The sequence below is a fragment of the Rhinopithecus roxellana genome, chromosome 19 (assembly GCF_007565055.1).
Source record: "Rhinopithecus roxellana isolate Shanxi Qingling chromosome 19, ASM756505v1, whole genome shotgun sequence".
Taxonomy (NCBI): Eukaryota; Metazoa; Chordata; class Mammalia; order Primates; family Cercopithecidae; genus Rhinopithecus; species Rhinopithecus roxellana.
In genome coordinates, this window is record NC_044567.1 from 75,216,450 (window position 1) to 75,233,162 (window position 16,713).

The 16,713-nt window shown below is 35.8% G+C and overlaps 1 protein-coding gene across 2 annotated transcripts in view; it reads left to right on the forward strand.

The window, feature by feature from the left end:
* Positions 1-16,713, forward strand: part of EFCAB13 (EF-hand calcium binding domain 13) — a 126,915-nt gene that overhangs the window by 90,151 nt on the left and 20,051 nt on the right. For both annotated transcript variants that reach the window (XM_010363530.2, XM_030923055.1), the window contains 6 exons: positions 2,931-3,002; positions 4,683-4,826; positions 5,705-5,776; positions 11,116-11,160; positions 14,239-14,382; positions 16,208-16,279. In XM_010363530.2, coding sequence (XP_010361832.2) covers positions 2,931-3,002; positions 4,683-4,826; positions 5,705-5,776; positions 11,116-11,160; positions 14,239-14,382; positions 16,208-16,279 — 549 coding nt within the window. The remainder of the gene's footprint in view (positions 1-2,930; positions 3,003-4,682; positions 4,827-5,704; positions 5,777-11,115; positions 11,161-14,238; positions 14,383-16,207; positions 16,280-16,713) is intronic.

The following is a 16,713-nucleotide window of genomic DNA, read 5'->3' on the forward strand; positions in this document are numbered from 1 at the left end:
TGCCGCACCAGGCCTGTGTTTATTATTCTGTACTTACGAAGCAAAAGACAGTATATCAAATGCAGATGATTTTACAATTTAAGCCTAAATATACACGTGATATTGAAAACTGTATCTGTATGCCTTTTGTCACATCATTTCTTCTTTTAACATTGTGCCCTTAATACAAACGTATTTAGTTCTTATTTTAATGCAGTGGCTTGCAAAATTTTGAGATTTATTATTTTTGTTTATATTTGATATTGTTGAAGCAGAATGCTTTTTTCCCAGATTAAATCTTATATAGTTTCCTAATATATAAAATATTAAAGTTGAGCTTCTCTGACCAAAGTGGGAGAAATGACCAAGTGAACTGCTGAAACAGCTCCATAAGACCTTAGAAATGTAAGAAAGAAATTAAAATTACTGATCTAAGGTATTCTTTTGACCAGGTTATGTTAAAAAGAAAAAAAAAACCTGAAAAACAACTGGTTCAGATTCTCTCTAGTTAAACTGAAGAGCGAGTTCCTTGTTATTGGCAGTATTCCATATTGACTCCTTAATATTTTAAAATATATTTAAAATGAAAAAATAATCTTCTGATGATTACAAAAAAGCATTGAAAAATAGAAAAGGTAATTTATCATTTGGCAAATTCAGAAATGCTTCCCAAATATCTAGTTATATAGCTTATGAGCTCTCTTGTTTCTTCTGAAAGACCTGAGTGAAGAAAGTTGGTGTTGAGCAAAAATATGTAAGATGGTATAGAAAATGGTCAAGGTGAATGTGAGACATTGAATCCATAGGCTAAGAATTAAAGAAAATCATTAATAGGTGTTGTTAGGCATTTAAGGCCTGGGACAGTCTCTTCTCTGCTGGTGGTTTCTCTGGCTTTGTTTGTTTTAGATTTTTAAACTTAAACTGATATTCTCTGTTTCTCCTGACTCTGATATCTGATGTGGTTGAAATTAGCTTAATAACTTTGCTTTCTTTTTGGCTTGGCAACAAGACTCTAAACTTATCTTCATGATTTTTTATGCAATATCCATTAAAGCCAGATCTGAGTCTGTTTCAGGCTCTAACTTTGCAACCTGGCATCAGCTGTGATTAACCCTGTTATGGTGGTTTAGCAAAGAATAATTGAGCTACAAATTCTTGACAGCAGCTCTATCCATCCACATCTCTTTTCTCAGGATTTATTTAAAGATACCCAGGAAATCTTTCCTAATATTGGTAGTTGCTATTCTATTTCAGCAAGTTATATGAACCAAAGGATCAAATGAGATTGCAGGTCATGCTTATAGATTTGGGTCCCTTGGTAAATAGGTCCAAAGCTAGCTGTAAATTTTGTTAGATCACCTGTAAATTTTGTTGGTGTTATCAGTACCTGTTGACCTCAGATGGGCTCCCTGCTTCCTTTCTTCCTTTGCCTCCTTGCCACCTTGCCTCTCTTCCTCCCTTCCCTTCCCACTCTCCCTCCCTCCCTCCTTCCTTTCCCTCCCTTCTCCTCCCATCCCTTCCCCGCTCCTTCCCTTCACTTCCCTTCCTCCCAGAATTCTAAGTAGCTGTGATTTAGTTCTACTTGATTATACATACCAAGAACTAGATTCAGAGGGGACTCCATTTAGGTGACTGAGTTACAATACCTGTTGCCTACTTTAAGCTGATCTTTAAGCTACTATAAATTGAAGACACTTAATTAAGAACATCTTTATATGACATGGTCTTAGAATATTTGATTATGTAACCTTGTTGATTGATGTGAGGCTAGTGCAAGGCCATCCTGAATGGTATAAAAGTATAAAAGAAGTATGAGGAATGGAATGTATGAACACTTCTATCCTTCTCCCATCAGAGAGAGAACACAGATTCAGGGACAGAGCCTTTACAGTTAGTGATATATAGGACTCTACTAAATGACAGAAGCAGCAAAAATACTGCAATAAAGACATGTGTTTTTACTGTAGAGAATAGTTCCTGAAAGTTCAAGTGTTAATTTAAAGCCAAGGTAGATAGAAGGTGAGACATTGTTAATTGTGGCTATATACTTAAGCCCTGTTCGGGCTTTTATCTGCTGGTGACACATTTTGCTTGTTGTACTTTGTTCTAGTCTATGATAATAAACTATAATATTTCTAAATCTTAAGATTCCTTATTCCTGGCTGGGAAAACAAAGCTGCTTCAGTTTCCTGTGTTCGTCACTTTAACTTTGTAATCTAGTACTTGTGTACTGTGTAAGAAATGGGTGTAAACACATATCAGAAATTATAGTCATAGGCCTATCAGGCACGAAAGAAACCTTTAAAGTTTTCTGGTGTAGAATTTTTGTCTTTAAACAGTTGAAAGACAAAACTAAGACTGAGGTATGTCTCTTAATTTTGTCTAGAATATATCTTGGTTTTATCTTTTGGGAATATGGATTATATTGTTTCCATTGATTGAAATTGAGAACTCAGCCTGACTTTTTTTTCTTTTTTTTTTTGAGATGGCGTCTTGCTCTGTCACACAGGCTGGAGTGCAGTGGTGAGATCTTGGCTCACAGCAACCTCCACCTCCTTGGTTCAAACAATTCTGCTGCCTCAGCATCCCAAGTAGCTGGAACTACAGGCACACGCCACCACACTCGGCTAATTTTTGTATTTTTTAGTAGAGATGGGGTTTCACCATATTGGTCAGGATGGTCTTGAGCTCCTGACCTTGTGATCCACCCCCCTCAGCCTCCCAAAGTGCTGGGATTACTGGCATGAGCCACCTTGCCCAGCCATCAGCCTGACTTCTGTAGTCTTAATGTTTATTAATCCCATAAAATCTATCCTTTGGTTACTCAAAAATATGAAAAGGAAATATGATTCTTATGAGTGCATCAAATGGTTTACATTTTTATAGGTTGCTTTGTTGGATCTGACTTTTGCTTAATGAGGTTGGTCTATTAAAAGTGTTTTCTCTCACAGAAGGTGACAAAGTACAATTTGAAGAATTTGCAAAAGTAGTAAGGAATATGCGTGATGCTGCCAGGTTAGAAGGTAAGTACTGAATTATTTATAACGGTTAGGTTTACTTTTATTGAAAGGACTTATTTTTGTTTTTGTTTTTAATGCTGTGTGTTCACCTAATTTCTGGTTAACATGTTGGCATTGATATGTTTATACGCAGATGAAACTTGGTTTTGATGAAACATTGACTGGCATATAGGAACTTGACTTTCAGAGTGTATCCTTCATTACTGACTGATAAAGCTGGTTTACTCTGTCTAGACTATTTGTTAAAGAACTTGGAGGAGCCAAGAGAATAGGCATAGTATGAGGTTCTATGCCTTCTTTCAGTATCTACACGTGTAATTTTAAGGGAATATGGTCAGTGTCTGACCTTGTAATTTAAGATTTTAGAGGTGGAATAGACAATTCCAGGTAATGATAAGGATTAAGGGTAGCCATTGGTGTGGATGACTTTGGAAAGGAAATAAAGGCCTTTTGAAGTTAAGAGGTCAAAGTGCTCTGAGGCCAGGCTCATCCTTATTGTCATTGGATGATATTGGGATGAGAGGTAGAAGGAGGATGATGATCAAAGTGCCAAAATCCTTAGAGAATGTGAAGGAGTGATGAGACAGTAATCAATACTGTTGTCAGGAGAGTGGCATAGTTGAATAACAGGCCTGAGCCTCAAGGGAGAGGGATAAGGTTTGATTGAAGGTGGAACTAAAATGGCCTGACAGCAGCAGCAGAAAGACAGGAAAATGCTATTCTGCTTCCTGGTCCTACAGTATGTGGAACTTGGGAGCATGAGCAGACTCTACTCAAGGTGGTTGTGCAAAGAAACTGTTTTTAAAGGAAATCAAGTGCTAAGGCAAGAAAGCAGAGCTGATACAGGTTTTTTGGGTGTCAGCAAAGCTCAGATTGCCATCTGTAGTTGCCTCCCAGTGATATTAGAGGAACAGAAAGTGAGGCAGGACGTAAGGCTTAAACTGTAATTACTATTTGCAGCTAGTTTCTGTTGACTTTAATAATAATAATAAAACTAATTTTATTCTATAAATATGACATTTATTGAGGCATTATTATATGTCTAATGCTGTCTTAAGTACTTTTTATACATTATTATATTTACTCTCCACATCAATCTTGTGAGGTAGATATTAGTATTATCCCATTTTAGACGAAAGAGATGTTAAGTAGTAATAATTTGCTCACAGTTGCACAGTTCCAGGTTACAAATCCTGGAGCCAGAATTTGAATGTTGGTCTGACTTAACCAGTGCTGGAAATAAAGCAACATTCCAGATGTTAGGGTACAATTGAGTCCTGGTGGAATTGAAAAGAAAAACTGAATGAGCCCTTGTAAATCTTGTCCCATATTTTACGTTTTTCATAATTCTGAAAGTTATTTCTCCTATATCTAAATAATTTTATTTGCTACCATTAGAGGTCCACGGCAAAATAATTACTTTGTATAACTGCAGTGAAAAGTTCAGCTATATGAGTGATTTTGGTTGTGCAAATTTTATAAATGCACCAGAGAAATGTGATAGATCAAGAGAACTCTTTGTACATTGGGCTGCTGGTCATAGAATGCTATAAGGGATAAATTTCTCTCTGAGATTTCTTATTCCTCAGTTCAGGATATAATAATAAACTATGGCTTTCCACTAACAAATGTCTTGAGTGATGGCTACTGCTTTTTATCAATTAACTTTTTTTCTATTTATAGAGTTACAGGAAGTTGTCTTAGCTGCTGATTTGCTTGAAGGTGACATGATAGCTGAGAAGAACTTGGAAGACTTTCTAAGAAATATTGGGATTAAGTCACCTAAAGAAGAGGTAGAGAAAATTCTTCAATCAGATTTTGTTTCTGGTAAGCATTTTAAATATTACTCTCAGGTTTTTTTTTTTTTTTTTTTTTTTTTTTTTAATGAGTAAAGAAGATGTGCAAGGTTTATTGGTATTTGCTTATCTTACTATAAATGTAATCTTTGAAATGGAGCCTTTCCTCTTAATTTCCTCTTTTGCAGTTATAAGAATACTTTTATACAAGCAGGTCTAGATTTTGTGGAAGTGGGCTTGTTAGAATCCTCTGTCCTCATTGCTATCTTGATTTAGTGAATGAAGAACATCTTAGAAATTCAAGTTCTGTGGCTGGGCGCAGTGGCTCATGCCTGTAATCCCAGCACTTTGGGAGGCCGAGGCGGGCAGATCACAAGGTCAGGAGGTCGAGACCATGGTGAAACCCCGTCTCTACTAAAAAAAAAAAAAATACAAAAAACTAGCCGGGCGCGGTGGCGGGCGCCTGTAGTCCGAGCTACTCCGGAGGCTGAGGCAGGAGAATGGCTTGAACCCGGGAGGCGGAGCTTGCAGTGAGCCGAGATCGCGCCACTGCACTCCAGCCTGGGCGACAGAGCGAGACTCCGTCTCAAAAAAAAAAAAAAAAAAAAAAAAAAGAAATTCAAGTTCTGTGAATAGAAATCCTAGCTTTGCCACCTTTGATAGGAAGTACCGGTCAGAGTTACTGGGGCTTTGTTTGTACTTCAGTTCCCATTAGAGGTAGAGTCAGAACTAGTGTACCTACAACACTGTAGGGTTATTGTGAGGCTTAATGTGTGAAATTGAATCTAGAAGTACCTTGTAAATAAAATGTTCAAGAAATACATAAGCCATATGCTGATTTTGATACTAGCCTTTAAGTATTACTTTGTCCAGGGGTTCTTGCTTGTCATCTCTCTCTTTTCCTTGCAGAAGATAACATGGTGAACATTAAAGACTGTATGAGGGCTTTGAGGGACACCCAGAAATTTTCCAATTATATTGGTAAGAGCTTTATGGTAAAACTGTTAGAAGGCAACGATACAGAACTTATTCAAAGTTCATCTAGTAAAACACTAAATTTGGTGTTTAAATCTTCTTTATAGTATCTATGCCAAATGTTTGCTTCATGTGTACTTGAACACTTTCAGTTATGGGGAATTTCCTGCATTTTATTTTGAAATTTAAGAATTGTACATTTGTGATTGGAGATTGGAAAAATAACAAGATTATGATCTTTTCCGATAGTTAAAATAAGACACCTTTATTATATATGAATGAATGGTTCTTTTTAATGTTATAAAAAACTTAAATGACCAGGAATGTAAGAAGTATAAAGTGCAAGTCTCTTGTAATATTAACGTTACCCTCCAGAAATATCCACGTGAAGGTTTCATAAATATCCTTTTAGGCTTTCTTCTTTACATCATCTGTCCATAATATTGCACAACCTGAATGCAATATATGACAGTATATCTTAGATATAATTCTGTGTTCCACTGTATTATCTAAACCTACCTCATTCTATTAAAAGACTGCATAATGCTCTACTAGAGGAATGAACTATAATTTTGTCCACAATACTTTTAATAAATATTTGGGTTATTGCTATTTTTTACTATTACAAACATTTGGTGAGTATCCTTGTACATATATCTTTGTGCACATTGCACACAATTTTTCTGTAGGGCAAATTCCTTAGAAGTGGACTTGCTGGGCCAAATGTTTACATTTTTAGATGTAAAATGTTAACAAGCTGCTGCCTAATTACCCTCCTAAAGGTTTGTGGAAATTCACACCTTTATCAACAGCGGGTATTATTTATTAAAAATTCTGATAGTAGGAGCATTAATACTTTGTCTTACCCATTTCAGGTTTTTTTCTAGTTTATTTTTGATTTTTTGGCTTTGTTTTTGGTGGATTGCTTTTTGCCATCTTTTGTTTCATTTTGTCAGTTTGGTAATTTGATTCTTCTAGGAAATTTCAAATTTTATTGAGATTTAAAATGGCTTAGACTATTAGGACAGCCCTGTGCACTTCTAATTCTTCTCATTTTTTTGTATATATGGTTATTTTCTCATTCTTAAATATATATATGTATATATATATAACTTTCTTCTTTGTTTGCTACTGAATGTTCTATTATCTCTTTTTAAAGTACTAGCTCTTGGGTTTATTTTTAGTGTTTCTATTTATAGTTTAAAAATTAATTTCTGGTTTTATCTTTAGTAAGTCCTTTATATTGTTCCCTTATGCTCATTTAATAGTTTTTCTAATTTCTTATTTAAATTATTTATTTACTTTATTTTTTTTCTTACTGGGTAATAAGCATGTTTAAGGCAGTCAATTTTCATTTTAGTGAAACTTTGGTGTATCTAACAGTCTTTGACTTGTTAGGCTATTATTATAGTTATTTTATAAATATTTCCAGTTGCATTTTGATTTTATCCTTGATCTAAGAGTTATTTAGGAGGAACTTTAAATTTCAAGGCAATTTATTTATTTATTTATTTAATTTTATTTATTGAGATGGAGTCTCATTCTGTCTCCTTGGCTGGAATGCAGTGACGCAATCTCGGCTCACTGCAACCTCCACCTCCTGGTTTCAAGGGATTCTCTTGCCTCAGCCTCCTGAGTAACTGGGATTACAGGTGCACACCACCATGCCTAGCTAATTTTTGTATTTTTGGTAGAGACAGTGTTTCACCATGTTGGTTAGGCTAGTCTCAAACTCCTGACCTCCCAAAGTGCTGGGATTACAGGCATGAGCCACCACACCTGGCCAAATTTCAAAGCAATTTAAATGTCATTGTTGCCTTAAATTTGTTGTTTATATCTAGTTGTATTTTATTGTTGTCAGAGAATGAGGACTGTAATAGAAGGTTTGATAGTTCCCTAGTTCATTAGAGACAGAATTCCCTCAACTTTTATATTTACTATTTAAAAATCAAAATCAAAATTAGTTGGTTGCAGGGATAGGCTAGGTAACGTACATTCACTCATTTCACTCTTGGAAGTCCTTATAACTTTTTGAAGTAGCTCATTCTATAATTTTCGACAGCTATGGAACTAGAAAATTATTCCACATATTTGGTAGAAATTTCCTGGAACCATATTTAACATTTGGATTCTTCCTCCCATTTATAGCCTTCCAGAAATGTCAAGATAACTCACATGTTCTCTTTTCTTCCCACTAAATGAATCTTCTCTCTGGACTCAAATATCCCTTCAACTGTTCTTCACTGACCTGTTTTTGAAACTTCTTACCAATGACAATTGACTATATCATAGAACAAAATCCTGAGAGATGCCTTTTTAGAAATATACTTTGGAAATGTGAACTTTTAACATTTTTTAAATCAAGGGAGGTCAGCCATGGTCTTCTTAGTCCAAATGTTTGTTACTGTGCTAAACTTAAGAGGCTATGATGATTCTTTAAAATGGGTGAAGTTAGCTGACAGAAACAAGGGATGCAGGGAAGGAAAGAGAAAAATTGGCATTTAGGAGTTATGAGGAATGAGGGGGACTTTACTGAAGTGGTGCACTTATTAACAGAATAACTAGGGAAACTTTAGCATACTTTTGTCTGTAGCAGAATAGCTCACCTCAAACCCAGACATTTAACAAATCAATTTTAAGAATAAAGAAAAGGATTATTTTTAGCTATTAGAGCTACAAATAGAAAGCTATTGGAGTGGAGAAAACTACTGAAGTAGGGTTATAGAAAATTGTAAGAGTAGAGAATGGACCACTCTAAATATTTAAATGGCCACATGTGGCTGGTGACTGCCTTATTCGACAGTGTAGATCTCAAAGAGGCCATCAATTTTATTGTTATGCTCAAAAGATTTAGATCCATGGACTGAATTACATGTTGTATATATATTCTCTGTTTGTAGCATTGAATGAGACTATCAACACATTAGACTCCATGAAAGAAAATTGTCAGTTTGACAAAGACAAAAATCCGGATGTACTTGAAAACACTGATAGGCTTTCTTTTACTGATGACATACTTCAAGAAGTAATGGATGACTCCTTTGTTGAAGGTGAGTTGATTTGACAGATAACCAGCAGCTTGTATAAAAAATTTCTTCTGAATTTTATTTAGTTTTTAGTTGTTTTTTTGTTTGTTTGTTGTTGTTGCTTTTTAATTTAGGGAGGTCAACCATGGGCTTTCTAGTCCAAATGTTTGATATTACTGTTCTTCTAAATTTTTATCCAAGGATTTCAAACTATTTTACCAAGTATTATTTAAGTCTTAATACTTGGCCCCTAAATCACATCATAAACTTGTTGGACACTTTACTGTAGACCATATTCAGGTCTATATGTTATATGTGCCCATAGAGATTTAGTCATTACAGTATCAAATTCCTGGTTGATCTGATGACCTGGCTTGTAAAATTGGTCTCAGAGTATATTTGTTGCATGGCTTTGAAGAATAATTTTGTTTCAAAGTTAATCCTTTTCCTTTCATGTGTTTTAGAGAGGTCTTAATGGTTTTGTAGCTTTCTGTTTTTGGATGAAAGACCCTTTGAAAAGTACAAGGTATTGTTGAAAAACTAATGTTTATTTCTATAGCCAATTGTAAGTGTTGAGTTGTTTACTTTATTTACAAAGATTTACCTGATCCATCTATATACCCTCAGCTTGAATGTACTGAGATGGATTTTATCCCATATTTAGAAAGCCATCTCCTGCCTTTAAATTTAGCTTCAGCTAAAAAATGTAATCAGGCTGGGGGCAGTGGCTCATACCTATAATCCTAGCACTTTGGGAGGCCAAGGCGGGTAGATCATCTGAGGTCAGGAGTTTGAGAGCAATCTGACCAACATGGTGAAATCCCGTCTCTACTAAAAAAATACAAAAATTAGCCTGGCATGGTGGCCTGTGCCTGTAGTTACAGCTACTTGGGAGGATGAGGCACAAGAATGCTTGAACCCGGGAGGCGGAGGTTGTAGTGAGCCAAGATCGCGTCACTGCACTCCAATCTGGGCAACAGAGCAAGACTCCATCTCAAATAAATAAATAAATAAATACAAAATAAAAAGTATAATCAAATCCTCCATTGCCCCCCTCCTCACACCAGGGAATATTTGGCAATATCTAGAGACAGTGTTGGTTATCACAACTGATGTGAGAGGACTATTGGCATCTAGTGAATAGAGGCAAGGGTTGCTGCTAAACATCCTACAATTTACAGGATAATACCCTTGTCTCCCCAATAATTATCTGGCCAAAAATATTAATAGTACCTAAGTTCAGAAGTCTTGGGAGCTATCATGTAAAATTGCCCAAACCTACTATTTTAAAAGTACTTTTTATAGGTTAGTTGTTTTGTTTATCCTGCTTAAAACAAATAAAAACACAAATTAAGGCAAATATAATTTATGTGTATTCTAACCTCTGTTTGTTTCAAGGTAATACCTGGGCTAGTTGTGAGTCATTCTAAACTGTTTTTAATACAATAGAGTCCATCTATGCAAATGGATAGATTTTATTTCTATTGTTTGTTCCTCGGATCTTTATACCAACTTGCATCTCTGTGGGAAGTATGTGGAGGGAATAGGTATAACTGTAACTAGTTCTTAGGAAAAATTCTAGGACTAGATAGTAGATAGGTAGGTAAGAGATCAAGAAGGACAATTTAGACTCATAATTAAGGATTTTATTGAATAGACGGGCTGGGGATTAACTTGTCCCCTTAGGGAGAAAGGAAGCATCTGTGACATTAGAAACTGCCACATTTAAGGAGTTGGTGGAAGATAACCATGAAGGAGCGCAAGAAGTAAGCAAAGAATGAAGAGAGAATGGATATTTTGGGAGCCAGGGAACAACTTTTGAGAAGGGAATGGTTATCAATGATAAATGTTAGTGGGAAAAGAAGTATTCAATCTATCCATTGGTTTCCTTTCAAACGGGGTAAGATCAGGATGCCATTCCTCATTGTGTAATGTCTCTCTCTAAATTTGCAGATTTTAGGCTGGGTGTGGTGGCTCAAGCCTGTAATCCCAGCACTTTGGGAGGCCGAGACGGGCGGATCACGAGGTCAGGAGATCGAGACCATCCTGGCTAACACGGTGAAACCCCGTCTCTACTAAAAAAATACAAAAAAAAAAAAACTAGCCGGGCGAGGTGGCGGCGCCTGTAGTCCCAGCTACTCGGGAGGCTGAGGCAGGAGAATGGCGTGAACCCGGGGGGCGGAGCTTGCAGTGAGCTGAGATCCGGCCACTGCACTCCAGCCCTCCAGCCCGGGCGACAGAGCGAGACTCCGCCTCAAAAAAAAAAAAAAAAAAAAAAAAAAAAAAAAAAAAAAAAAAAAAAAAAAAAAAAATTTGCAGATTTTAGGAAAGAGGCTTCAAATCTAAAATTACCAAAGGTAGACGGTGAGTAAGAACTTTGTATATGAGAACATTTTCAATAATAAGAGGTATTTTTTAGAATAATTGCCAAGTATCAATGTATTTCTAATCTTTCCTGCCCACTTCAGCCAGATTACTATTTTCCCACAATAGTAATCTGATCATGTTACCTCCCCCTATTTATAACTCTTTTAAAATTTCCTGTTATTAGGATAAAAATTAAAATCCTCCATGCCCTATCTTTCCAGTGTTATTTTGTACCATTATCCTTGCTTTCTGTACTTCAACTAAATTGACTTTAGTTCCTTAGATACTCCCCTTTCCTCCCACCATAAGACTTTTGCATATTCTCTTCCCTGGAATATTTTTCCCTGATCTTCTTTGCCTACTGTTGTAATCCGTTTTGTGTTGCTGTAACAGAATACCACAGACTGGATAATTTGTTAAAAAAAAAAAAAAAAAAAAAAGAGAGAGAGAGATTCATTTCTTACAATTCTAGAGGCTGGGAAATCCAAGGTCAAGAGGCCCACAATTAGTGAGGGCCTTATTGCTGTGTCATACTATGGCAGAAGGCAGAAGGGCAAGGAAGTTTGAGAGAGCAAGAGAGCAAGAGGAGACTGAACTTACTTTTATAATAAGCCCATTCTTGCAATAACTAAATCACTGATATTAATCTATTCATGAAGGCAGAGCCTTTGTGACTTAATCACCTCTTATTAGGCCCAACCTGTCAACACTGTTGCATTGGGGATTAAGTTTTCAGCACATAAACTTTGGGGGATGCAATCAAACCATAGCATTCTACCCCTGGCCCTCAAAATTCATGCCCTTTTCACATGCAAAATACATTCATTCCATCTTGGTAGCCTCAAAAGTCTTAACTTGTTCCTGTGTCAACTCAAAAGTCCAAATTCCAGAGTCTCATCTTAATCAGATGGGTGAGACTCAAGGCACAATTCATCTTGAGGCAAATTCTCCTCCAGCAGTAAGCCTGTGAAATTAACAAGTTGCATGCTTCCAAAACACAGGCATAGGATAGACATATCCATTCCAAGAGGGAAAAATGAGTGAGAAGAAAAGGGATAATTGGTCCCAAGTAAGTCTGAAACCAAAAAGGGAAAACAACATTAAGTCTTAAACCTGGAGAATAATCTCTTTTGACTCCATGAGTCAATTATAGAAAAGCCTATCATCAGTGGTCAGTATAGGTCAGATTTTTTTGTTTCCTTTGTTATATGCTCTTATTAAATTCTGTCCATTTCATAGCACTTATTTCATATTGTAAATATCCGTTTTTGTTTTTGATTATTTGATTGATATCTCTTCCTCCCACTTGCCTGGTATCATTGGGCCAAAGAATATGTCTCCACTTTGCTTACCATCGTATTCCAGGACCTAGCACGGTCCTGGCTCTTATTAAACTCTTAAAGATAATTGATATTAACACCTGATACTTATGTAATATTTACTATGCTGTTGTTCCAAATCTTTTGTTATTAACTCATAATCATGAATATTTATTGAATGAATGACTGAGTAGATCTGTCTTCTTATCTCTTCAGACTCACCCTTTATCACTTCTGTGTTTGTATTTATTCTGTAGTCATACTACTTAGCGCAATTTAAATTGGCTCTATTTGCTTTTGCATTTATTTGCATATACTGTTTCCTTTGGATACATTCCCTGGCAGACAAACTGACATTTCCCCCCCAAACTCAGCTCAAATGTCATTTCTCATGCCCTAAGACTTCTTTCCCAGAGTTCAGCACTTATTAAATCTAGGTTAGGTAAACCTTCTCAGTGCTTCCATAATTTTGTGTGTGTATTTTTCTCATATCACTTACTTCATGACATATTATAATTTTGTTTATAGATATGACAGATTTAGTCTCCCTCATCAAGGCATTTACTTGAAATTCTTTGATACGAGGGACTGACTGAATATTTTATTGTTGATCTTAGAAGCTGTAAAATAACTGTTAGTAGAATGAATGTAGGTCTAAGATGATATTGTGATGTTCTTTCCAAGTGATCTCCATGAAGGTATAGATCTCCTGGTGTAATGCAACAATTTTCAGCATATGGAAACATAGACAACTTCATTTGGGGGTTGAGAGAAAAAAGGATTGAGAAATGGTACAGATGAAAAACTAGGCTGGGTGTGGTGTCTCACGCCTGTAATCTCAGCACTTTGGGAGGCTGAGGCCGGTGGATCACTTGAGCTCAGGAGTTCGAGACCAGTCTGGCCAACATGGCGAAACCCCATCTCTACTAAAAATATAAAAAAAGTTAGCCATGTATGGTGGCACGCGTCTGTAATCCCAGCTACTCGGGAGGCTGAGTCAGGAGAATGGTGTGAACCAGGAAGCAGAGTTTGCAGTGAGCTGAGATGGCACCACTGCACTCCAGCCTGGGTGACAGAGTGAGACTCCATCTCAAAAACAAAAACAAACAAACAAAAAACAGAAAAATTAAAAGCCACATAATAATTATGCTTTATATTTTAAATTGGTGTGAGATCAACATGTGGTTATATGGGTTGTGCTTTGCACAAAGGTGCCTGTTGAGAAAGCATAAGTGGAGGCTGAAATGCAGTTCATACTCCAAGCCTTGAACCTCTGTGCTGGATTGCAGTTGCCTAGTGAAAGGTACCCTTTTTTTGTAACTAATGCATAGAGAGGAGGTGCCTTTTCCCAATTCACACAAAAGCACAGTATGAACTATCTGAGGCCCTGGGGATCAAGAGCTTCAATCTCAAATTTTAACCTTTGTTTACATCATCAAGTGGTAGAAATCTTTAGATCTACATGTACAGGGAGGCATGTAGCTCATTCAGTTTCTTATGGATGAATGAATGAAAGTCTTATTATAATACATGTCAGTAGCCCATCGTATTATTCTCTTTGTCGTAAAGTTTTTTCGTTTCAAGTGCTGCTTGAGGGAAGTGGGCCCTCAGTTACAAATAGAAAATATTGTGTTTCCTTTGGAGACATTTTGGTTCAGATAAATATTTAATTTGAGGTTTACCTATGGTAAATTTTGGACAAATTATTTTGAATGTTTTTTACACCATAATAGCTTGTATACATTTATCTTTGTAGAGATTAAAGAAGTTGCTAACATCTTGTCACATGTTGATAATGGCAAGATTGGTATACCTGATTTGGAGCATGCCTTGAAATGTTTGAATATTAATTTAACTGAGGAGGACTTCAATGGAGCCCTTAACTGTTGTAACGTCAGTGGTGAGCATTTTTTTGGCCTGAGATTCTTTTCATTTTTTTTTCTACTTATGAAAAACAGTCTTAGAGTATACCTATAAGGATAATATACTAATGGGAGTCATTTTTCTGTTGGAGGCTTAGGTTGATACAAATTAGAGCCAAACCACTCTACTAATTTAAATATTTATTGAACATATCTATTCATACTCATATGGATACTCTACGTGCTTATTTAGGTAATTACCTTTCATTACTTATAAGCATGGGTGGAAAAATACCATAAATTATATAATAAAATAAAAACATGACAACAGCAGCTTATTTTGATATGGAGTCTTTTTCAGAGGAGATCCGCTTTCATTTGTTTTTTTACAGTACTTGCTCCATTTTGATTTTTAACCAAATAAAATATCTGAGGGCTCACTACATTTAAAAATAAGTTATTTAGTTTTAGTGATTGTTTTCAAATAGTCCACATTTACCTTTGTTTTCTGTCTTTGCCTGCATGTAATACGTACTTGATCTCCTTTCCTATACACATTTACTTTTAGGAAGTCAAATCATTTGGGAATACTTCTAGAAGCTGCTGAGTTCTGTTGGTTTTCGGTGAACTTTTATTTTGGGCTTATCTTAACCAATTTGTGTCTTTGGGAATCCTGTGAGTCCTAGGTTTAAGAATACCTCTCCAGTACAGTTTAGTTATTGATTTTGCCAGGTTCCCCAGATCGTTATTCACCTAGGTCAATTTTTATGTTTTGAGCTCAGTTTTCTCGCCATCAGAGTGGTATAAATTTAGACTTCACACCCACATGAGATACATGCTGGGCCTTCAATTTATCACAAGAGGTTGTTTTTTCCACTGTCTCTCTGAATTGGGAAGATTTAGGCCTCGTTTATTTGAGTCAATAAATATAATATTTTAATCTCTTTTTTAAAAAACCAGGATTGAAACCCTTTAGGCATTTCAGTTTTATTTGGTATCTAAGTTCCTACTCTTATTATGTGGGCTCGAATCTTTTTTTTAATGACTCTTGTTTGAGCATTTATATCAAGCACCTAGCCATTTCTGGGTCTCATCTCTATCCCAAAGATAGTTTTAGTGTTAGTACTCAATGCTTAGCATTTTGGATCTCAGTTCCCAGTTAACTTTTTGTTATTTCCTTCGTATGACTCAGTCACACATTCATGGAATGTTTCATGTTATAGAGTGTCTCTAGGGATTTGTAGTGGGATGGTTTCTGTGCTACCCAGATCTGCCATTTTGTTTAAACTCAAAGTCTCCTTAATATAATTACAGTCCTAGATTGTCTGCTGTGTCACATTATTGCACCTTACTTCACTGTGACTGTGTATGTGTGTGTGTGTGTGTGTGCATGCGTGTGTGTGTGTACGTGTACATGTGCATGTATGTGTGTATTCTATCTAATAACATTGTCTCCTCTGGCCTTAGACTGCATCAATTCAAATACAACCTCTAACACTTCCTGACTTTGTGACCTGGACAAATTATTTAGTTTCCATTTGCTTCCATCTTTCAAAAACAGGCATGCAAAGAGTACCCACATCATAGAATTATTATGAAGATTACATGATTTAATATATGTAAAACACCGTAAAAGGGTGCCTAGTATATATAAGGAACTAAAAAATGTTAGCTATTGTTTGCTAGTAATATTATTAACTATTCACTGGGTGGTTTTAAAAAGTGTTAAAAGTTCTATTGAAATAGTTTCAATCATTTGAGCTAGAGTGAAATTTTAGCTAACTATTGGAAATCGGTCTTTATTTCATGTGCCAACTCAGTATCAGGTTTTTAATGTCAGCATTTTTGACTTTGATCTTTCAGATAATATGGAGGTGGATTTAAAAGATTTCTTAATGAAAATGAAAGAAAGTCCACATTTCCAAAAGTCCAAAGGTAAGTGAATACTTCTTGTTCAAGAGAATGGCTAGAAAATAAATATTTAAAAATGACATTTAAAAATGACTATCTGGATTTCAAGTTTTTAATTTTTAGTCTCTCTGGTTTTAAAAAGGATTTCAAACCACCTATGATGTATAGTATAAATAATAATATAAAAATAAGTGAAGAAAATTGGGCAAAGATATAATGAGGGGGAAAACAAGGCAAAGTTAAAAAGATTAATATGTGCAAGGTCCTTTCTCAAAGGTAGTTAGGTTTTTCTTCAATGACTTCTGGATCTATGAATTAAATCATGTATGGAATTGGTTGAGGGACCACCAGTTTTTGTGACATCTTAAGTCGTGCTGCTGGAGTTTTCAGATGTACACAACTGGACTGCCCATCTATTTCAGTTATAGAAATCCTAACTTCAGTTAATCAGTCCTTCT